This window comes from Mytilus edulis, chromosome 1, assembly GCF_963676685.1.
Source record: "Mytilus edulis chromosome 1, xbMytEdul2.2, whole genome shotgun sequence".
Lineage (NCBI taxonomy): Eukaryota > Metazoa > Mollusca > Bivalvia > Mytilida > Mytilidae > Mytilus > Mytilus edulis.
In genome coordinates this window covers 72,973,673-72,999,325 of record NC_092344.1, presented here as the reverse complement: position 1 = coordinate 72,999,325, position 25,653 = coordinate 72,973,673, and the positions used below count along the sequence as shown (strand labels likewise).

General features: G+C 31.0%; 2 protein-coding genes and 1 long non-coding RNA gene across 5 annotated transcripts in view; all 3 read left to right on the top strand.

Moving 5' to 3' along the window:
- Positions 1 to 25,653, top strand: part of LOC139489619 (multiple epidermal growth factor-like domains protein 10) — a 297,206-nt gene that overhangs the window by 163,290 nt on the left and 108,263 nt on the right. The gene's annotated exons all lie outside the window — the stretch shown is intronic.
- Positions 1,303 to 10,581, top strand: LOC139520652 (receptor-type tyrosine-protein phosphatase T-like). Its single transcript, XM_071313501.1, has 8 exons — positions 1,303 to 1,420; positions 2,371 to 2,506; positions 5,476 to 5,625; positions 6,173 to 6,272; positions 7,358 to 7,431; positions 8,793 to 8,918; positions 9,576 to 9,686; positions 10,570 to 10,581. The coding sequence occupies exons 1-8, from the start codon at positions 1,404 to 1,406 to the stop codon at positions 10,579 to 10,581; spliced, it is 726 nt and encodes a 241-aa protein (XP_071169602.1). The 5' UTR covers positions 1,303 to 1,403.
- On the top strand, positions 10,758 to 13,221 carry LOC139489695 (uncharacterized). Its single transcript, XR_011656221.1, has 3 exons — positions 10,758 to 10,895; positions 11,621 to 11,756; positions 13,137 to 13,221. It is a non-coding gene; the product is annotated as an uncharacterized lncRNA (long non-coding RNA).

The window sequence follows — 25,653 nt, the reverse complement described above, 5'->3', positions numbered from 1 at the left end:
ATCACAAACTAGTCAAAACATTTACTAAATTTTATCATCGGTATAAAGACATCATTCGTAAATATAGCTCAACATGCAGACTTCTAATACGTTCAGGTATTTCACATCCATTTTTTTATGGTAATATTCTTTATAAAGCACAAAGGTGTCAGTATTCACCTCTGAAACTTACAAAACCTTTGAATAGACTTATTAAGAAGGGATATAATTACGATACTGTTGTCAAGTCATTAAAGATTGCATATTTTGGCGTTAATATTGAGTCACTGATAAGGTCTTTGCATCGGAACTAAACACATTTATTCTAAAAACAGTTGTTGGCATGACACGGGTTATGTTCTTCTCATATATGTTATGATGGTATGATACTAAACCCCTAACGGGAAGGATTGTGCCTGATGTTCATATGATGAAATCATAATCTTTCAGTCAGTTTAATTGAAGTCTGGAGCTGGTATGTCAGTTAACTGCTAGTAGTCTGTTGTTATTTATGTATTATTGTCATTTTGTTTATTTTCTTTGGTTACATCTTCTGACATCAGACTCGGATTTCTCTTGAACTGAATTTTAATGTGCGTATTGTTATGCGTTTACTTTACTACATTGGTTAGAGGTATAGGGGGAGGGTTGAGATCTCACAAACATGTTTAACCCCGCCGCATTTTTGCGCCTGTCCCAAGTCAGGAGCCTCTGGCCTTTGTTAGTCTTGTATTATTTTAATTTTAGTTTCTTGTGTACAATTTGGAAATTAGTATGGCGTTCATTATCACTGGACTAGTATATATTTGTTTAGGGGCCAGCTGAAGGACGCCTCCGGGTGCGGGAATTTCTCGCTACATTGAAGACCTGTTGGTGACCCTCTGCTGTTGTTTTTATTTATTCGGGTTGTTGTCTCTTTGACACATTCCCCATTTCCATTCTCAATTTTATATGTTACATCAAAGATACATCCGTTCACACATTGAAAGAGTGACAGCCGTATTGATTTGTTTCCATCTTCGCGTTCTATATTTGTTATCGATTTAGCAGAATACTCTGCCATATATGGACGTTATACATTGTGATGATATGATATCTTAATTTTGGGATTTTACTAATATTTCTAGGACACATATCATGCTTAGGACTTCAAGTTGTATTCTTTTATCTACTATCCTACTGATAAAAAAATATTTTCGAATTCAAATGTTAATGTCGAATATTTCAATTACAGCAAAATTCCTTACCTGCACGGATAAAAGACCTCAAATACATGTAGTATTCTCCTATTTCAGAGGGAGCAAGAAAGAAAAATTCACCATTTTCATTTTACTGAGTGGCCAGACCATGGTGTTCCAGACAGCATCAAAGTTGTAAATTTTTACAGGAAAGTCAAAAGTACAACATGTTGTCAACATGGGCCAATGGTTGTACACTGCAGGTATTTATGTGAAAAGATAGATCGTCTAATAAAACCATTTGTATGTCATCGGGTAAGAAAATTAAAAATATTTATAGATTAATCTTCATCAAGAATTTTTCAACCTAAACATTAAATCGCTAAGGATGTGCAAATAGTTACTTGTGTGTATGCCGATTGTGGATATAGAAATAGACAAATCTTCAAACGGTAAGCATGTTTCGTGAGGACTGTTTAACATCTTACGAATTTTTTTTTTATATATCAAAGGAGAATTCGAGAAAGATGTTATATAAATCATGATTGATATCATCCAGCAACAGTCTATCAGTAGCGGTGTCGACCCTTCATCAGTAAACATCACCTCATCAAATATCATCTTCTATAATAATACCCTGTATATTGAGATACAAATTGTGTAAAACAGTTAGAATAATGTTAACTAATAGTTAGAAATTTATCTTAACTTTTCCTAAGTAATTACTATGAACAAAGTTTTGAAATCAATCTTCTTTTTAACGCAAGTATACATATATACGATGTATCTGTTGATATGATTTGCTCAAAAAATGCACAAATATTTGAATATTTGTTATAAATATATTTGTTATAAATACACATAATAATGATATAATAACAAATACTTTGCATGTGTTTGTCCTGTTATTAATACACATAATAATGCTATAATAACCAATATACATTTATAAAATATACAGCGCTGAAACAAGTATATAAAATACACATAATAATGATATAATAACAAATACTTTGCATGTGTTTGTCCTGTTATTAATACACATAATAATGCTATAATAACCAATATACATTTATAAAATATACAGCGCTGAAACAAGTATATAGAATACACATAATAATGATATAATAACAAATACTTTGCATGTGTTTGTCCTGTTATTAATACACATAATAATGATATAATAACCAATATACATTTATAACATATACAGCGCTGGAATTGGACGGACAGGGACTTTTATAGCAATAGATGCATTATATGAAAATGGAAAGAAAGTTGGTCATATAAATGTTATGGAATGTATACAGATGATGAGAAAAGACAGAATGAATATGGTTCAAACATATGTAAGTTTAATTGTTGAAATTCCATACCCATAGTTAAGAAGAAGGTTAATAATAAATTAACGGTATCAATTTTCTTGCACCAGATGCGCATTTCGACAATACATGTCTCTTCAGTGATGCTCGTGGCCAAAATATTTGAAATCCAAAGCTTATATAAAAGATGAAGAGCTATAATCCAAAAGGTCCAAAAAGTATAGCCAAATTCGTGAAAGGAATCAGAGCTTTGCATGAGGGAGATACATTCCTTAATTTATAACAATTTCTATCATTTTGTAACAGCAAATTTTAATAACACAAAAAAAAATCCGTATTTTCATGTCAGTACCGAAGTACTGGCTACTGGGCTGGTGATACCCTCGGGGACTAATAGTCCACAAGCAGAGGCATCGACCCAGTGATAGTAATAAAATTAACGGTATCAATTTTCTTGCACCAGATGCGCATTTCGACATTACATGTCTCTTCAGTGATGCTCGTGGCCAAAATATTTGAAATCCAAAGCTTATATAAAAGATGAAGAGCTATAATCCAAAAGGTCCAAAAAGTATAGCCAAATCCGTGAAAGGAATCAGAGCTTTGCATGAGGGAGATACATTCCTTAATTTATAACAATTTCTATCATTTTGTAACAGCAAATTTTAATAACACAAAAAAAAATCCGTATTTTCATGTCAGTACCGAAGTACTGGCTACTGGGCTGGTGATACCCTCGGGGACTAATAGTCCACCAGCAGAGGCATCGACCCAGTGATAGTAATAAAATTAACGGTATCAATTTTCTTGCACCAGATGCGCATTTCGACAATACATGTCTCTTCAGTGATGCTCGTGACCAAAATATTTGAAATCCAAAGCTTATATAAAAGATGAAGAGCTATAATCCAAAAGGTCCAAAAAGTATAGCCAAATCCGTGAAAGGAATCAGAGCTTTGCATGAGGGAGATTCATTCCTTAATTTATAACAATTTCTATCATTTTGTAACAGCAAATTTTAATAACACAAAAAAAAATCCGTATTTTCATGTCAGTACCGAAGTACTGGCTACTGGGCTGGTGAAAACCTCGGGGACTAATAGTCCACCAGCAGAGGCATCGACCCAGTGATAGTAATAAAATTAACGGTATCAATTTTCTTGCACCAGATGCGCATTTCGACAATACATGTCTCTTCAGTGATGCTCGTGGCCAAAATATTTGAAATCCAAAGCTTATATAAAAGATGAAGAGCTATAATCCAAAAGGTCCAAAAAGTATAGCCAAATTCGTGAAAGGAATCAGAGCTTTGCATGAGGGAGATACATTCCTTAATTTATAACAATTTCTATCATTTTGTAACAGCAAATTTTAATAACACAAAAAAAAATCCGTATTTTCATGTCAGTACAAAAGTACTGGCTACTGGGATGGTGATACCCTCGGGGACTAATAGTCCACCAGCAGAGGCATCGACCCAGTGATAGTAATAAAATTAACGGTATCAATTTTCTTGCACCAGATGCGCATTTCGACAATACATGTCTCTTCAGTGATGCTCGTGGCCAAAATATTTGAAATCCAAAGCTTATATAAAAGATGAAGAGCTATAATCCAAAAGGTCCAAAAAGTATAGCCAAATCCGTGAAAGGAATCAGAGCTTTGCATGAGGGAGATACATTCCTTAATTTGTAACAATTTCTATCATTTTGTAACAGCAAATTTTAATAACACAAAAAAAAAATCCATATTTTCATGTCAGTACAAAAGTACTGGCTACTGGGCTGGTGATACCCTCGGGGACTAATAGTCCACCAGCAGAGGCATCGACCCAGTGATAGTAATAAAATTAACGGTATCAATTTTCTTGCACCAGATGCGCATTTCGACAATACATGTCTATTCAGTGATGCTCTTAAATGACTTAAATTTTAAGGAGGCATGCCTACATTTCTACTCATTTGTAATTTGCTTGGAATATCTTTAATTCAATTCTAAATGTATCGATTGTGTTCTCTCATTGTTTATGAAATGAGAAACAAAAATTTCAAAAAAATTTGAAAGCAGTCGAATTTAGTTATTACATAGTCTTTTCATTTTCCAGAAAATGTTTTGATGTGTTGTAATGTTTACTAAAACTTTGAGTTCATACTTGTATACTTCATGTATGCAATATATGTGTCGCCACGTACTTCGTTTACATGGCTCAATTGCATTATCTTATTACTTATATGTAGGACATTGTTTAAACTCTAACTTGTTTATATTTTTGTGGTTTATCATTTTTTGGCATGACATTGTCAGTTTGGATTCTTCGGAAAATGCTTGTAGCATGTCAGATATTTTGCAGTTGGTTTTCACTTGTTTCGTTAATAAGCGTTAGATTTTGTCAATTTTTATGGCCTCTCTCCATTTTGAGTTTGACTAATTTTTGTTATTCTTTTTTCGTCTTCTGAGGTTCAATATGGCTTTGTCATTCTTCCTCTCTTTTTTAACACGAATTTGATAACATTAAATTTTAAGATGTTTTGGCTTAATCTAAGGCAACTATCATTGAAACAAAGACTATTGTATAAGATTGTGATAGGCAAATTAAGTACATTTTGTTAAGTTTAGATAAATGTGTTTGAGCATTTGAATCCTATCAAATATGGCAGTGTTTTGTGACATAAAAATAATAAGATAAACTAGAAAATATAATGGATCAGATTTAAGTCATTAGAATTGTTCTGAATTATAGGGGAAATTTTCTTATGAAACACCCCACCATACAAAACTTAATGACTCTAACATGACTTCATCACATGGTGTAAAACCAATTAAACTTCCATAAAATTTATCATGTCAAAAAGATAAGGCTGGTGAAAAGACTGACTACTTATGCCACCACTCTATTTTATGAATGTTAAAACTGGGAGAAATAATTAAAAAAAACTCTTCAAAAGAACTATAAAAAGAAAATATCATCTTAACAATTGAGTCGTTTTCATTTACAGGAACAATATGAGGCAATCTTTGAGGCTTTGTTAGAGTTGTTCACAGTACCAGATACATCTATTCTAAAGAAAGAGTTCTGTCAATATATTTCAGACCAAGAACAGAAGAAATTACCACAAAATCAAAAACTTTATAAACTAGAATTTCAGGTATAGTTTACAGTCATTAAAAATGAGTTAAAAGAAATACTTTATGTCAAATCAATTCATATAAATCATACGCCTATTTTTTTAAAAGTAACCTGAATCAGCATAAGACATATGTGTTACCACTTGAAATTACAATCACTTTGTCTCAACTTAAAAATAGAATGTTTTCATCTGATCCTGTACAATCTTTACATGTATTTGTAATTACAACTTAGACTTTGTTATTACCTTTCATAGATTTTAAGGGGAAATTATTTTTTCTACTTCAAGAATAGATTTACTAAGCGGAATTTTCAAAATTTAAAGGAATTTTTGGCCATCAATGCTCTTCCCACTTCGTTCTTTATTTGGCTTTTTTAATTTCTTTTTATTCGAGTGTCACTGATGAGTTTTTTGTGAAACGCGCGACGTAATTACAAAATGTCATTTCTGGTACCTTTGATGAGTTTATTTGGTAAGTTAACTTAAGTCAAAGATTTCCATGTACAACCATTTACCTAACAATCAGTATTATAACAAGTTGTCAATTAAATTATCTTTGATTTAGAGATTGGAAACTCTAAGACCTGTGTATCCTCCATCGGCATTTTCTGCTGCTACATCAAAAGACAATATATCAAAAAATTCGACAAAGAAAATATTTCCTCGTAAGTAAAGCATACCTTTAGTTTATGCAATTTGTATCAATTGAAAACGATGTTTATAAATTATATAACATGACATTTATAATAAGCTGAATCTGAATACTTGCTATAAAATCAGGTTCAACCAACCATTTTCGAAATGTCTTAACATGGTCAAGATTATGGTAGTTGTTTTACTTGTTCTGTTGAATTATAGTTTCTGATTTTGTAAGTTTTTATGGACTCCTTCCTTTTTGAATTTGCTTTGAAGCTGAGCATTTTTGTTAACATTCATTGTGATACTGAAAAACAACTGCTATCTTTCTGACTTAGAACATGCATTTTCCGAACATTTTTATGACAGTTATTTATAGTTCCGTTGCTGTGTTTCCATCGGTTCTAGCTTGTAACCCGTAAAAGTTGAATTGATTTTTGATAATTGAGCAGCGGTTTAATAATGTTAACTTTATATTTCGGCAAATTTGAGTGAGCAAACGAAACAGATATTATAGGTTGATGTAACAATAATTTGGATCAAACAGCCAAAACTGTGAAACATATCTAACTGATTAAACTGATTAAAAATTCAAACAAACGTACAAATTAATCTAACAAGAACGCAAACAAAAAAGTGTGGTAGATAGGAAATTTCAAATTTGACAACGACATTAACAAAAACAAAGTCATCGTTGATACGAAGAAAATATATATCTGTGAAGGCACCTCGTTTCATGGACATTGGCTGTATTTCTGACGATCCCGGCAGTATTTAAAATTGTACGACTGTCGAAAAAAAATGTTTCCTTGAATTTGTCAGTTTACACATTTTATTTATATAATTGTTTTGCATTTTCAATTTTGTGCTGCGTTGATGATTTTATTAGATAGAACTGCATATGACATGTTTTATTTATCTTTATTTAAGAGGAATTTTGTCTCGGATAGAAAATTAAATTACAATCTATCTATCAAATATTTTACTTTTAATGATAAAATGATGGTTCATTCGTTCGACAATACTAAATTAAAAACAGAACATAGTTCGTTGCACAGCATGTGACAGATATCAAACAATAAAGAAATACTTAATTAACTTTATTTTGTTTTAGACAACAGATATAGACCTTATACAATGTCACATTCAGGAACGCGTACTGATTACATCAATGCAGTGATTATACCCGTGGGTAAACTTTCTGTTATAATTAATTTACATTAGATTAAAAATACTTATATATTTAGTAGTAAATGCAAAAGTTTTGAATATTTGATAAATAGCCTGCTGTTTAATCTATATCACACAACTGTGATGCGCACCCTTTATCATACCCTTCCTTCATCACACCCCTACCCTTTATCTCACCCCTATTTTTTTTTTTTTTTTTAATGCAAGCTTTTCAAGAAATATTTTTCCGCAAAATGTGTCCTAAATAAACAGTCATTCGGGCGTGACGCAATTTATTGAATGACGTCAGTGTTTGACATGTGACGTCACAAACGCCGAGTTTTTTTTATATTTTCTGGCACACCAATGCAAAATTCAACTTCAAAAAAGAACGCAATAAAATACCATACAAAACACAAACAAACAATACAATAAACAAAATATTTTTAAAACAACAACAAGCAAATTGTAAGGTAACCCAAGTTGTTCGGAGTAGTAATTGAACAGTTCTTTTAAGGCTTTTAAAACAAGACAAAAGTAGAAGTGAGGGTTACCCAGGTGCTAGGGACCATAAATCATTTCATATTTACGCTCCTGTTGAAATATATGATAAAGCGTATGAAAAATGGCAAAATCTGTATCACATGCCGTATCACCTTCGACCAATATCATCCCTCGGGCCTAAAGACCCTCAGGCTGATATCGGTATCTCGGGATGATACGGCATGTGATACAGATTTTGCCATGTATTATTCTCTATATATTGACGGATACAAAGAAAAATTGGGGAGATACATTGGTATCAACAACTTAAAATATTCTCGGGGAAATTCCAATGCATGTTTAGGTTTGAGTGGTATGTTATAAGGACTTTTCGCACTTATATTTCAATTTAGTAGTTATATTTTTAAACAAAGGCTACATCTAGCTATTCGTGTGTCGTCACCGATCGTTGACGAAGCCTTTCGGACGATGGTTTATTCAAGCAAAACTCATGCATTTATTTTCTAAATATTAAAATTCCCAATATGCAATTCCCTTTTGAACACGTATATATTATTACGCCGGGTCTTTTTTTTTTCTTTCTTTTTTTTTCGGTGCTGCTGAAAGTTGCTACTTAAAACATGAAATAGAATGATTTAGATTGCATTGCATCCCATCCCTCAAATTGAATAATGTTATTTATAATCAAAAACAAAAGTGGATTCATAATGCATTATATTTTTGTTTGTATGTTTTTTTAAGTCTTTTTCACATATTAATCTTCTGAAAGGATATCCAAATTGATGATTAACATGGATGATTTCACTTCGTGATAACAGCGGAAAGCATCATTTGTCCTACGCATATATAATACAATGCATTTTTTTCATTTACAGGAATATACATATGGCAGTAAGATTTTAGTAACTCAGTGTCCACTTGAAGAAACTGTTGTTGATTTCTGGACAATGGTATATGACCATAACTCTCATATTGTTGTTTTGTTGGACCAGTTGAATAAGGTAAGATATCGTCATTATAACATTGAGTGTATGAAGTTGAAATACATTTAACGATAGCGCGTTTCATTTTAAAAAAATCACGCAAAGCTCCTTTTTATCAATTTTTCATTTGCTTAATTAAGCAAAAATTGTTAAAAAAAACAACAAACAAATGTATCTTTTGAAACAAAATATCTTTTTATCATTCCAAAGGCTTATATTTTATTTTTGAATGTAACAAGGAACATTGTGGTAGTTAACAGAACATAGTATTAGCCAAAAAACATTAAGTTTAAAACTTTTGCAGTTGTTATCAGTTCAAAAGGAGAAAAGAACTGAATAGTTTGGGTACCAATTGTTAAATGTGTTCCATAATACACAATTGTTCATTCCTTATTTATTATATGGTAATTGTCCATCTCCGCCACATATCTATTCTCTACATTTTACAATGACTGTTGTTAAATAATTTTTATTGTTAAAATGTATACTATAAGATGTATTGATTTGAATAAAGTATGTTAATAAAACGGTATTGTTTTTTATTTCATTTGAAGACATGGTTGGCCATACATTAATGTGCTTTTTTCTCATTTGTATTTTTTACACCTGCTTAAAATTAATTGAAACGGGTTATATTTAAAGAAGTTATTAAAAAAACTATTGTTTTTCTCTTAGAATGCTCCGTTGTGTTTAGGACGACAGGAAGTGCTGGAGTTTCAAGATTTAACTATTGTGCAAGACAACTCACCGAATCCAGAGGAGCTCAAGCTTACTCTGAGCCATAAGGTAAATGTGAAGGTTATAAAAGATTTTTTCCTGAGCAGAATAAGTATTTTCTGCTATTGTTACCTCTGTAACAAAAGTTATTCCGTATGATTCGAATAAGACAGCTATCCATCAAGTGCAAATGAAGTGAATGGAAGAAATTAAAGGTAACCGTGCGACCTGCGAACCTGGATTAAATAGTACCACATGCGCACTTCAAGAAATATTTTCGTTAAAATAAACGATTAGACGTCGACGTTACAATATGAAATTTAAAAACAAAAGGGACAAGCAAACATCACTACAAACCCAAAAGTTTTAAACAAAGAACTGTACAAATCGATATCATGGAACTTTATGCGACTTTCATAATACCACATAAATTGTCTAAGGAGACACGTTGTTGTCAATATATATATATCGGAATTTTATGCGTCATTTCAGTGAGAGGTTTAGCTAGCTATAAAACCAGGTTTAATGCGCCATTTTCTTCTTTAGAAGATGTATGTACCAAGTCAGGAATATAAAAATTGTTATCCATTCGTGTGATGTGTTTGAGCTTTTTATTTTGGCATTTAATTAGGGACTTTTCGTTTTTAATTTTAATCAGAGTTCAGTAATTTTATGATTTTACTTTTCATATCAACCAAAAAAAAACGAAAACAGGCCAGTAAACAGTGTAAGTGTATATTCGAATGAGACAGCTATCCATCAAGTGCAAATGAAGTGAATGTAAGAAATTAAAGGCAACCGTGCGACCTGAAATAACTTCAAGAAATATTTTCGTTAAAAAAAACGATTAGACGTCGACGTTACAATATGAAATTTAAAAACAAAAGGGACAAGCAGACATCACTACAAACCCAAAAGTTCTTTGTTTAAAAATGTTAACTGTTGTGTGTAGGTACGTCTTTAACATATGAATATCATACATACAATGTCGAAATAGATATTCTGTTGCATAATATTTTTTATCTATGCGATGTGATATGCCATTCGTCTGTTCTATTTCAAAATTGACCAATAAGAGATTTTTATTAAACAATTTAACTTGTAATAATACATTCTGGGTTTTTTTCTTCAGGAAAAGGAACCGATGACAATAACTGTTTTTACCACAAGTAAAGTAGACAATGCTGCAATGATATCATCAAATATTTTACTTGACCTGCTGAAAAAAGTAATAAAGTGCTGGAAAAAACAGAAAGGTCCAATTACTGTTGTGTGTAGGTACGTCTTTAACATATGAATATCATACATACAATGTCGAAATAGATATTCTGTTGCATAATATTTTTTATCTATGCGATGTGATATGCCATTCGTATGTTGGTCACAACGAAGTTATCTGCAACACTGTTAACATAACACATTTGGACTTTTTAAGTTTAGCAAGATGATTGTATATAAGTGTTTCGTTCCCATAATGTTATGGAATTAATACACGTCGAAAATAGTAAGGACCGTAAAATACACAAATGAATCATATTTGTATATTTCAATTTGTTTCCTTTTTCAGAATTAAAGATCATAACAGTATAAAACGAGTACTGTTCAGACATCTTGCTAGGTGTTAATTTCCTATGATAAAATCTTTTTTAAAGACAATCTATCATTTATTGCATGGCGAAGAACAGTTTTAACTTTTAATTAAATGCAAATGTTGCCATTAAATTTGATATTGGCTTACTTGAAAAGTGCATAGAACATTCAAATAAGAAATATAGTTTAAATATAATTAGACCTGGTATAATTGCCTATGAGAATACAATCTTTTTTCTTATTTAATTTTTTTCATATTCAATTACTGAAATGGTCATTCTTACTCATCTGACAGGTTCAAAAGATATTGCCATGTTTATTAGACCATTTATTTTTAGTTATTGTTACTTGATCATTCATACGGTCATGTCATTATTCTTTAAACATAAAACAACCTCCGTGTTTTTTTTCAGTGATGGTTGCAGTAAAAGCGGGGTATTTGTTGCACTAAAACTTATCTTGGAAAAAATGGAGATAGACGATGAAATTGATGTTTTCCAAGTTGTTAGAACAATGCAAGTTAGACGACCTGAATTTTTCACAGAATTTGTAAGTTTCGTTTGAGTAAATAATATTTGGTTAATGCAAGTTTTTTACAAATAAAACGGTAGCATTGTAAAAGGGTCAGTATCAAATACAGCCACCGGTATTCAAAAGTTAGTCGATTGAGAGAAAATAATCTAAACTAACTAAAACCGAGGGAAACACACCAACTTTAAGAGTAAAATCAATATCAACACTGAAGTGCAACACAGCAAACATAGTATCCTATTTACCCCTTTCAAATATTCAAAATCATTAATTTCAGATTTTTATCTAAATGTCAGCTTTAAAGTTTTCATACTTTATTTATTCAACGCTAAGAAAGATACTGGACGGAATACTTATCATGGTGTTTATTGTGTGTGATTAGACATGCTTTGCATCTCTTATTCACCAGGGGGGGGGGGGAATAAAACCAAAATGTACAAGAATTCTTCATTCATCATACATTAAATGTATTTCAGATCCTATTATAGCTATTTTCAAATAGGTACATTGTTCCAGTTTCACAATGAATTGTCCAATGTTTTATTATGCCGAATGTTTCAGATGTAGGGGATGATATTTAAAAAAAACAGCAAAACACAATCGTGCATCTGTTTTTTTTTTTTTAATGTTTGAGGCTAAAATCTATTACAAATCTATCACAAACGTTATGTACTATGCCAATCGCATGATTCAACTATTTCATATTCACCAGTAACACTTGACTCAAATCAGTTGTAGAAAAAATTAAATACGAATTGGAAGAGCTTTATCATCAGTACATTTCTAGGGTAAAAAAACTTTTGTTCAGAGACACTTATATTTGTTTCTTTAATTCTTTGGAAATTTATCCCTTTCTGAACCCATTGTATAAAACAATTTAATCAACATGTGGTAGCCGGTGATCTCAGAAGATCATTGGATGATTTTAAGGGTCATGACCTTTTTAGCTAACTGGATGAATCAAATGCTATAACAGGTGTTAATGAAATTGACAACTTCGTGCAATGTAAAAGGCACTCGAAGGGGATTTTCGGTTAACAAAAAAAAGAAAATGTATTTTTTAATCATTAGAGAAACAAATTCTTACATAGTTACTCGATAGTTAAATTATAAATTTCAAAGTCCTCGCCGAGGCTCGGACTTTAAAATTGATAATTTAACTATCTCGATTGGATAAATCCGATTATCCACTCGTATCAATGTAAGAATCTACAATATATATATATATATATGCTTCATTTGAAAACAAAAATCATTTAGTTTTGGTTATCAATTTCAATGTTTACTATATTCCATTGTCTTAAGTTTCCAACTGTGAGGTTAATATAATTTCCGACTGTCTAGATCTGAATCATTAAAATGTTGTTTCTTAAATGACTGCGTGTTTCTTTTTGACAGGACCAGTATGAATATTGCTACAGGTGTATCAAAGAGTATTTAAAAAACGACTCGGTGTATGCAAATCTATAGTGGTACCAGACTCATAGAAGTATTTATGACGAACAAATGAGAACGACTATTACACATTGTTAATGGAACAGTTCAACTGTTATGCTATAGATAAATCGGTCATTAATTATTAACCATTATTAAAGCTTCCATGCTTATATTGATGTATAGAAACAGTTATCATGACTATAAAAACAGATTATAGATGTTAATGTATATAGAGCTAAAATCGTTTTGTTAAACTTTACGACAGGTTTTTAAATCAAATAAATGCTATTTTTTTATTGGATGAAAAACTATTTAATTCCGTCATAAGCTTTCATTTCGTAAGATTAAATAATATGGTTTATGAGGCAATTTTAGCAAGAATTATATATTTATAATTTTCGAATACCTCACTTGACAATATATCTTTCAGTATATAGTTTGATATAGCTTATACTGATGTTGGTGTCGCCAAGTTTATCCTTTACTTTTTCACAGAAACATCTTTGTTTAAATATAACATAAATCTATAAATTGAACTGTGATTAATCTGATGTGAGGACAAACTATTTGTATTAAATATGATGCTTACACATATATTTCCCTCGATATAATGATAGCACAAAATGATCCGTGGTATTGTTGTTATGTATTACTCGATTTATTTCACTTGACTGGGCGGAGTTTAACCGATTCGCTCACAATAAACCAGTCCATCTACAGATAGGTGTTTTAGGATAAACTCATCAATGAAGTCCAGTCATTGTTTTGTAAATTCCTTTGATGACAGTGAAAGGTGATTAGAAATCAGTAATAATTATAACGGCAATCATTCTTATCACACACATCTTCAAATAGACTGTCCTTATTCAAATTAAAACATAAGCTCCGCCCGATCAGTTGAAATACCATTGGTAATAAGTCAAATTATGATATAAGCAACTAAAGTATGCTCTTTTACTGAATTCCTGCCTGCTTTTTGTTTACATCCAGGAGAACTTCTAATGATATATAGTAAAACTTAAAATGTTTTCGTGTTTGTTCAAATGAAGTCGTTTTCGTTTTTGTATAAAAATGGAATTAATTTCATTGTTTCTTATTTCATGAATTTTTGTCAAAATTGTGATCAATTCTTAAATATAAAGGCTATAAATTTCTTATGTTTTTAGTGTTGGTTTTTTTTTCGGCAAGTCGATCCAATATCTTTACAGGAAACAATACATTAATAGCACGACACAAAAAGTAGGTAATAGCATACATCCTGACCTTGTCGTCACATATGGTCTCACTCTTCTTTTGAGTTCAGATAAACACTTTAAAACTCGACCAAAAATAACTTTATATTAGGCGTACTGTAAACTTGTTTATTATATACTTAGACTAAATAACATATGATTTTTACTGTATGATAATAGCATTAAATTAACGTAAATTCCATATTTTTCGAATTGGTGCTTAGCGGGCTGATATGAAATGTTTATCACATGCTTCGAGTGTTATCACATGCCTTTTCGTAACGTTATATTATCGCATGGCATTCCGGTGATACTTAGCAATTTCCGGAAAATACACCTCAATGCTACGTATTCACTGAAAAACATTACAAAGTAGTGTACAAAACAATTATTTGAATATTGGAAAGTATATTTTGTAAAATAATAAAAAACAAAAACAAAAACAAAAAAACAATCAAATTATTAAATAAATGCATTTTTTAAAAGTTTCAAACACAATTTAGAAAGTTACTTTAAAAAAAAAAGTTGACTTTTCCAAACAGTGTTCATTATGTTTATGTTTGAATTTATTTTTTTTTTGTCGTTTAGTACATATTAAAATGTTTTTCTTCTCTGTTGAGGCATATAATAGAAAGATTTCATATCGAATGTACTAACTTTGGGGTCGGACGTCCATGAACTTTTCACTCTTTGAACTTCTATTTGGAAACCACGTAAAAGGATCAATATATGAATATGTGATTTTTCTCCATTGTCGAAGCATATGATAAAAAGATCATAACATGTCATTATTTCATATCACATGTATTATTAGCCCTCGGTCAATATCAGCCCCCGAGCCATGCGGCTCTTGGGCTGATATTGAACCTAGGGCTGATAATACATGCGATATGAAAAATGCCATGTAATAATCTGATATTATCTCATATTTCCCTTTAATTATTCTTTTTTCTACAGTAGTCATCATTCAGATTGATTACTAAACTGTTCGTTAATATTTTATGCTTTGCGTTAGGAGTAACTTTTGGTAAAGAAAAGAGAAATTCTTTATGAGAAATTAGTGTTATTAATATATTCCATCTTCTGAAGTAAAACGACGCTAGCGCCTCAAAACGATGGAGTGTTTCGTAGACCTCTGTGTGTCTTTTTATAAAAATTAGGAGATGTGGTATGATTGCCAATGAGAGTACTCTCCACAAGAGACCAACTGATGAAGAAATTATCATGACTTTGTTAATTGTGAATAAAAACTTGACACGAGTATGTTAGCGCTATAAAACCAGGTTCAATCCACCATTTTAATATGAAAATGCCTGTACCAGGTCAGGAGTATGACAGTCGTTGTCCATTCGTTTGATATGTTTTACATTTTGATTTTACCATTTGCTTAAAGAATTTTTTACACGTTTTACATTATCCACGGAGTCCAGTATTTTTGTGATTTTACTTTTTATGTAAACAACTATTACTGTATAAAAATATGCATATAACTATGCGAAAAAAAAAGGAAATAAGCAATTATGTCGATTTCCATGCGGGAGGCACGTCTGTCTGGATTAACTTACGTACGAGACCAAAAATTCAATTTGCTGCTTTGATTTTCGTTCAATGAGAATATATAGTTTTCCTTATTACAAACGAATGGCACAAGATACCAAAGGACATTAAAACTCTTAAGTCGAACATAATCTGACAATGCCATTGTACAAAATGAAAAGCAATTTAAAAGACTTACAACATTAGAAAAAACAAAACTCGATTTTTTTTATGAATAAGAAAAAAATCAACGACATAACGATAACTTCTGATAAAGAAGTATATGTTATTGCAACAAATATATATGTTACAACATATGACAATAAGTGTAAACGACATAACTAACTATATATAATGTTTAAATGGAAATTTTGTGTTTGGTACAATCATTATCATTATGCTTTAACCCGTAACAATATATCTATATGACCAATATGACATTCAACTAAAAGTAGAAAGTGGCTGTATTCAAGTACAATATCACACTTTAACATGTCTGATCTACAACTATTGCTTGCTTATATAAAAAAAAAATTTAAAAAGACGATTTTTTTCTTTCTGAAATACTTCTAAGAAGTCAATACTATTGTTTGTATTCATAGAACTTACATTCCAAAAAAACACCTAAAATAACAAAAAACAACAAAAAGTCGCAAGAACTGCAGCAGATGCTAAATCTATAAAAGCTATGGACCATGATGAAATTACAAATAGGTTAATTGTATATGTTTAATGACAGAAAATGTTATTGTTGTGAATGTCTTAAATAAGTAAATTACTAGTACATTCTGTTTTCAAATTTTGTTGTGAACAATTCAAACTTTTCTTGAAACATAAAACAGGACATTTTTCAACACATAGCGTACTCATAGCGATATCTGAAAATTCTTGAGGATTACTAATAAATTGATACATGTGTGCTACTTTTGTTGCCTTCAATTGGTTTATTTACTTGAATACTCTGTATTTCCTTATAAAAGTTAACCTAAATCAAAGCAATATTTTGCTTTGTTCTTATACACCTGGTGCACAGGATATTGGTATACTGTTTTAACTACGTCTACGTTTCTCTTCGATAATATTTCCTTTGCATTTTTAAAGGACCTTCTCATCAGAGTTTCGTGAGATTTAGAAGCAAATTGAATGTTTCCAGTCCAGCGAATTCTTATATAAAATGGTCATGTATAATATTTGTTACGAATGTGTTTAAGGGATTTGTTTTCCAGTATGGCGCGTTCTCACGTCCATCGTACTGCTTACTGAATACATATAGTGTCGGTACCATAAGAGTGCATTAGATTATCGTTCAACTTGTTTATATTTTCATTGTATATGATATGCACTTATTATATTTTACTACGTTTTTCAATGTATAACCTCGAACGTATTCCAAAATAGAAGTTTTTTAAATGATCAAATCCTCTGAGTTAATGGTGTGGTGTTGAAAATTAAGGCAACAGTAGTAATTGTTTATCAATATTCGAAACTCAAACATCTATTAAAAAGTATAAAATAAAGGTAATCAACAGAGAATCGCATGAACCCTAAAAGGAGTTAAATCTGATGCACAATCCGAATAGTGAACAATCCATGTAGCCTGAATTCACTTATTAGGTAGTTGTTGTCAATCTTTTATTGCTTTTATTTATCTATTGTACTTACATTTTTTACATGTTTTGCCTGTGAGGAAGGTTCCGCAATCACAGTGAAAATCATCAACTCGATCATTGCATGTTCCATACTGACATGGATTGTTGGCACAGTCATCTATGTCTGTAAAGAAAACATACATTTTCAGTGTTATTTCGTCAAGTTTTCACTTTAAAACTTGTGTTAATGACTACATTATATGACGCAAGAAAAATTCATTTTTTTCTTGATTTTTTTTGTCATTACTTGGACTTTTTTGGTAATGTTTGAATTTATATGTTTTTGTTTTGGGGGAAGAGGTCTCAGTGTGGGTGATGCCTTCGAATTTTTTTATCTGCTTATTTGATGACATAAAAAGTTAAATAACAAAAATACCGAACTCCAATGAAAATTCAAAACAGAAATAAAATTGAGAATGGAAATGGGGAATGTGCCAAAGAGACAACAACCCGACCATAGAAAAAAACAACAGCATAAGGTCACCAACAGGTCTTCAATGTAGCGAGAAATTCCCGCACCCGGAGGCGTCCTTCAACTGGCCCCTAAATTGTAAATGCAAGTTTTTTACAAATAAAACGGTAGCATTGTAAAAGGGTCAGTATCAAATACAGCCACCGGTATTCAAAAGTTAGTCGATTGAGAGAAAATAATCTAAACTAACTAAAACCGAGGGAAACACACCAACTTTAAGAGTAAAATCAATATCAACACTGAAGTGCAACACAGCAAACATAGTATCCTATTTACCCCTTTCAAATATTCAAAATCATTAATTTCAGATTTTTATCTAAATGTCAGCTTTAAAGTTTTCATACTTTATTTATTCAACGCTAAGAAAGATACTGGACGGAATACTTATCATGGTGTTTATTGTGTGTGATTAGACATGCTTTGCATCTCTTATTCACCAGGGGGGGGGGAATAAAACCAAAATGTACAAGAATTCTTCATTCATCATACATTAAATGTATTTCAGATCCTATTATAGCTATTTTCAAATAGGTACATTGTTCCAGTTTCACAATGAATTGTCCAATGTTTTATTATGCCGAATGTTTCAGATGTAGGGGATGATATTTAAAAAAAACAGCAAAACACAATCGTGCATCTGTTTTTTTTTTTTTAATGTTTGAGGCTAAAATCTATTACAAATCTATCACAAACGTTATGTACTATGCCAATCGCATGATTCAACTATTTCATATTCACCAGTAACACTTGACTCAAATCAGTTGTAGAAAAAATTAAATACGAATTGGAAGAGCTTTATCATCAGTACATTTCTAGGGTAAAAAAACTTTTGTTCAGAGACACTTATATTTGTTTCTTTAATTCTTTGGAAATTTATCCCTTTCTGAACCCATTGTATAAAACAATTTAATCAACATGTGGTAGCCGGTGATCTCAGAAGATCATTGGATGATTTTAAGGGTCATGACCTTTTTAGCTAACTGGATGAATCAAATGCTATAACAGGTGTTAATGAAATTGACAACTTCGTGCAATGTAAAAGGCACTCGAAGGGGATTTTCGGTTAACAAAAAAAAGAAAATGTATTTTTTAATCATTAGAGAAACAAATTCTTACATAGTTACTCGATAGTTAAATTATAAATTTCAAAGTCCTCGCCGAGGCTCGGACTTTAAAATTGATAATTTAACTATCTCGATTGGATAAATCCGATTATCCACTCGTATCAATGTAAGAATCTACAATATATATATATATATATGCTTCATTTGAAAACAAAAATCATTTAGTTTTGGTTATCAATTTCAATGTTTACTATATTCCATTGTCTTAAGTTTCCAACTGTGAGGTTAATATAATTTCCGACTGTCTAGATCTGAATCATTAAAATGTTGTTTCTTAAATGACTGCGTGTTTCTTTTTGACAGGACCAGTATGAATATTGCTACAGGTGTATCAAAGAGTATTTAAAAAACGACTCGGTGTATGCAAATCTATAGTGGTACCAGACTCATAGAAGTATTTATGACGAACAAATGAGAACGACTATTACACATTGTTAATGGAACAGTTCAACTGTTATGCTATAGATAAATCGGTCATTAATTATTAACCATTATTAAAGCTTCCATGCTTATATTGATGTATAGAAACAGTTATCATGACTATAAAAACAGATTATAGATGTTAATGTATATAGAGCTAAAATCGTTTTGTTAAACTTTACGACAGGTTTTTAAATCAAATAAATGCTATTTTTTTATTGGATGAAAAACTATTTAATTCCGTCATAAGCTTTCATTTCGTAAGATTAAATAATATGGTTTATGAGGCAATTTTAGCAAGAATTATATATTTATAATTTTCGAATACCTCACTTGACAATATATCTTTCAGTATATAGTTTATACTGATGTTGGTGTCGCCAAGTTTATCCTTTACTTTTTCACAGAAACATCTTTGTTTAAATATAACATAAATCTATAAATTGAACTGTGATTAATCTGATGTGAGGACAAACTATTTGTATTAAATATGATGCTTACACATATATTTCCCTCGATATAATGATAGCACAAAATGATCCGTGGTATTGTTGTTATGTATTACTCGATTTATTTCACTTGACTGGGCGGAGTTTAACCGATTCGCTCACAATAAACCAGTCCATCTACAGATAGGTGTTTTAGGATAAACTCATCAATGAAGTCCAGTCATTGTTTTGTAAATTCCTTTGATGACAGTGAAAGGTGATTAGAAATCAGTAATAATTATAACGGCAATCATTCTTATCACACACATCTTCAAATAGACTGTCCTTATTCAAATTAAAACATAAGCTCCGCCCGATCAGTTGAAATACCATTGGTAATAAGTCAAATTATGATATAAGCAACTAAAGTATGCTCTTTTACTGAATTCCTGCCTGCTTTTTGTTTACATCCAGGAGAACTTCTAATGATATATAGTAAAACTTAAAATGTTTTCGTGTTTGTTCAAATGAAGTCGTTTTCGTTTTTGTATAAAAATGGAATTAATTTCATTGTTTCTTATTTCATGAATTTTTGTCAAAATTGTGATCAATTCTTAAATATAAAGGCTATAAATTTCTTATGTTTTTAGTGTTGGTTTTTTTTTCGGCAAGTCGATCCAATATCTTTACAGGAAACAATACATTAATAGCACGACACAAAAAGTAGGTAATAGCATACATCCTGACCTTGTCGTCACATATGGTCTCACTCTTCTTTTGAGTTCAGATAAACACTTTAAAACTCGACCAAAAATAACTTTATATTAGGCGTACTGTAAACTTGTTTATTATATACTTAGACTAAATAACATATGATTTTTACTGTATGATAATAGCATTAAATTAACGTAAATTCCATATTTTTCGAATTGGTGCTTAGCGGGCTGATATGAAATGTTTATCACATGCTTCGAGTGTTATCACATGCCTTTTCGTAACGTTATATTATCGCATGGCATTCCGGTGATACTTAGCAATTTCCGGAAAATACACCTCAATGCTACGTATTCACTGAAAAACATTACAAAGTAGTGTACAAAACAATTATTTGAATATTGGAAAGTATATTTTGTAAAATAATAAAAAACAAAAACAAAAACAAAAAAACAATCAAATTATTAAATAAATGCATTTTTTAAAAGTTTCAAACACAATTTAGAAAGTTACTTTAAAAAAAAAAGTTGACTTTTCCAAACAGTGTTCATTATGTTTATGTTTGAATTTATTTTTTTTTTTGTCGTTTAGTACATATTAAAATGTTTTTCTTCTCTGTTGAGGCATATAATAGAAAGATTTCATATCGAATGTACTAACTTTGGGGTCGGACGTCCATGAACTTTTCACTCTTTGAACTTCTATTTGGAAACCACGTAAAAGGATCAATATATGAATATGTGATTTTTCTCCATTGTCGAAGCATATGATAAAAAGATCATAACATGTCATTATTTCATATCACATGTATTATTAGCCCTCGGTCAATATCAGCCCCCGAGCCATGCGGCTCTTGGGCTGATATTGAACCTAGGGCTGATAATACATGCGATATGAAAAATGCCATGTAATAATCTGATATTATCTCATATTTCCCTTTAATTATTCTTTTTTCTACAGTAGTCATCATTCAGATTGATTACTAAACTGTTCGTTAATATTTTATGCTTTGCGTTAGGAGTAACTTTTGGTAAAGAAAAGAGAAATTCTTTATGAGAAATTAGTGTTATTAATATATTCCATCTTCTGAAGTAAAACGACGCTAGCGCCTCAAAACGATGGAGTGTTTCGTAGACCTCTGTGTGTCTTTTTATAAAAATTAGGAGATGTGGTATGATTGCCAATGAGAGTACTCTCCACAAGAGACCAACTGATGAAGAAATTATCATGACTTTGTTAATTGTGAATAAAAACTTGACACGAGTATGTTAGCGCTATAAAACCAGGTTCAATCCACCATTTTAATATGAAAATGCCTGTACCAGGTCAGGAGTATGACAGTCGTTGTCCATTCGTTTGATATGTTTTACATTTTGATTTTACCATTTGCTTAAAGAATTTTTTACACGTTTTACATTATCCACGGAGTCCAGTATTTTTGTGATTTTACTTTTTATGTAAACAACTATTACTGTATAAAAATATGCATATAACTATGCGAAAAAAAAAGGAAATAAGCAATTATGTCGATTTCCATGCGGGAGGCACGTCTGTCTGGATTAACTTACGTACGAGACCAAAAATTCAATTTGCTGCTTTGATTTTCGTTCAATGAGAATATATAGTTTTCCTTATTACAAACGAATGGCACAAGATACCAAAGGACATTAAAACTCTTAAGTCGAACATAATCTGACAATGCCATTGTACAAAATGAAAAGCAATTTAAAAGACTTACAACATTAGAAAAAACAAAACTCGATTTTTTTTATGAATAAGAAAAAAATCAACGACATAACGATAACTTCTGATAAAGAAGTATATGTTATTGCAACAAATATATATGTTACAACATATGACAATAAGTGTAAACGACATAACTAACTATATATAATGTTTAAATGGAAATTTTGTGTTTGGTACAATCATTATCATTATGCTTTAACCCGTAACAATATATCTATATGACCAATATGACATTCAACTAAAAGTAGAAAGTGGCTGTATTCAAGTACAATATCACACTTTAACATGTCTGATCTACAACTATTGCTTGCTTATATAAAAAAAAAATTTAAAAAGACGATTTTTTTCTTTCTGAAATACTTCTAAGAAGTCAATACTATTGTTTGTATTCATAGAACTTACATTCCAAAAAAACACCTAAAATAACAAAAAACAACAAAAAGTCGCAAGAACTGCAGCAGATGCTAAATCTATAAAAGCTATGGACCATGATGAAATTACAAATAGGTTAATTGTATATGTTTAATGACAGAAAATGTTATTGTTGTGAATGTCTTAAATAAGTAAATTACTAGTACATTCTGTTTTCAAATTTTGTTGTGAACAATTCAAACTTTTCTTGAAACATAAAACAGGACATTTTTCAACACATAGCGTACTCATAGCGATATCTGAAAATTCTTGAGGATTACTAATAAATTGATACATGTGTGCTACTTTTGTTGCCTTCAATTGGTTTATTTACTTGAATACTCTGTATTTCCTTATAAAAGTTAACCTAAATCAAAGCAATATTTTGCTTTGTTCTTATACACCTGGTGCACAGGATATTGGTATACTGTTTTAACTACGTCTACGTTTCTCTTCGATAATATTTCCTTTGCATTTTTAAAGGACCTTCTCATCAGAGTTTCGTGAGATTTAGAAGCAAATTGAATGTTTCCAGTCCAGCGAATTCTTATATAAAATGGTCATGTATAATATTTGTTACGAATGTGTTTAAGGGATTTGTTTTCCAGTATGGCGCGTTCTCACGTCCATCGTACTGCTTACTGAATACATATAGTGTCGGTACCATAAGAGTGCATTAGATTATCGTTCAACTTGTTTATATTTTCATTGTATATGATATGCACTTATTATATTTTACTACGTTTTTCAATGTATAACCTCGAACGTATTCCAAAATAGAAGTTTTTTAAATGATCAAATCCTCTGAGTTAATGGTGTGGTGTTGAAAATTAAGGCAACAGTAGTAATTGTTTATCAATGTTCGAAACTCAAACATCTATTAAAAAGTATAAAATAAAGGTAATCAACAGAGAATCGCATGAACCCTAAAAGGAGTTAAATCTGATGCACAATCCGAATAGTGAACAATCCATGTAGCCTGAATTCACTTATTAGGTAGTTGTTGTCAATCTTTTATTGCTTTTATTTATCTATTGTACTTACATTTTTTACATGTTTTGCCTGTGAGGAAGGTTCCGCAATCACAGTGAAAATCATCAACTCGATCATTGCATGTTCCATACTGACATGGATTGTTGGCACAGTCATCTATGTCTGTAAAGAAAACATACATTTTCAGTGTTATTTCGTCAAGTTTTCACTTTAAAACTTGTGTTAATGACTACATTATATGACGCAAGAAAAATTCATTTTTTTCTTGATTTTTTTTGTCATTACTTGGACTTTTTTGGTAATGTTTGAATTTATATGTTTTTGTTTTGGGGGAAGAGGTCTCAGTGTGGGTGATGCCTTCGAATTTTTTTATCTGCTTATTTGATGACATAAAAAGTTAAATAACAAAAATACCGAACTCCAATGAAAATTCAAAACAGAAATAAAATTGAGAATGGAAATGGGGAATGTGCCAAAGAGACAACAACCCGACCATAGAAAAAAACAACAGCATAAGGTCACCAACAGGTCTTCAATGTAGCGAGAAATTCCCGCACCCGGAGGCGTCCTTCAACTGGCCCCTAAATAAATATATACTAGTTCAGTGATAATGAACGCCATACTAATTTCCAAATTGGACACAAGAAACTTAAATTAAAATAATACAAGACTAACAAAGGTCAGAGGTTCCTGACTTGGGAAAGTCAGTAATCAAAAGGTAAAATCAAGAGTCACATCAAGCGAAACATTTACAACTGTTATATTCTTGATTTGGTTATGGCATTTTCTTATGTAGAACATTGAATTTTAAACATGGTTTTAAAACTTTGTTCTCACCCCATATGGAATTTACCGACCCCATATATACCGTATTAGGTCACTAGCACACTATGTAACTAATACTATGCAGTCTCTGTTGTAAATACTCTACCTCCGTCAACTTTGAAATTGTGAGATTGTACAAGAGTGGTTCGGTTTTAATTTGTTTTAGTTTAACTATATATAGATATACTTGTCGTCAAATATGACCGAGATTTTTCAAATACTTACGAGATCAAAATAAGTTTAAATGCATTCAATCGAAATGATGATGACAAGTATGTGTTGTGATAACGCATAACTTATGCTTTATGAAATATCCAAGTAAATATTCAAAATTGAACAGGAATATTGGCATATTTGTATTAAAACAAATTAAGTATTAACTTTATTAGTATACTGTAGTGACTAACATCGTTCTAGAGAAAAAGTAAAATGTTGCGTTAAAATTGATATTTCGTCTTTTACCTATCTGACAGTGTATGTCAGTGAATCCGTCAGCACATGTTCAGCTATATCCGTTGACTCAGTCATTACATGTAGCTCCATTCTGACATTGTGGTATTCAAGTTTTCACTTATCTCATATGATGGAAAATTACCTGTTAATATCAAATGCTGTATAGCGGAATATATGACTGCCAAATATTGTCGCTGTTGGAGTCCATAATACGTCAATATAAGATTTATTATTGAATTATACGTTAGCAATTCAGACTTTGTCATTACCAACGGCGACACTGTTTATTTCTGCAGTTCTAAAGAAAGAAATATGCTAAACGTTATCATGTGATGACATACTGTGTTGACAAAATCCAATATGATTACTCGCCTAACAGAAAACTATATTCAAATAGTATAAAAATATCAGTTCAGACGTTATGTAGCAACCTTTTGAAGGGAAGACAATTGGAAGCGTTGCCTGCTAGGATAAA

Bases quoted from the DNA above. Each gene is read 5' to 3' on its own strand.
- LOC139520652 (XM_071313501.1), top strand. The intron at 2,507-5,475 runs GTAAGTTTAATT...TTTCATTTACAG, and splicing joins TGAATATGGTTCAAACATAT to GAACAATATGAGGCAATCTT. The intron at 5,626-6,172 runs GTATAGTTTACA...TCTTTGATTTAG, and splicing joins TTTATAAACTAGAATTTCAG to AGATTGGAAACTCTAAGACC.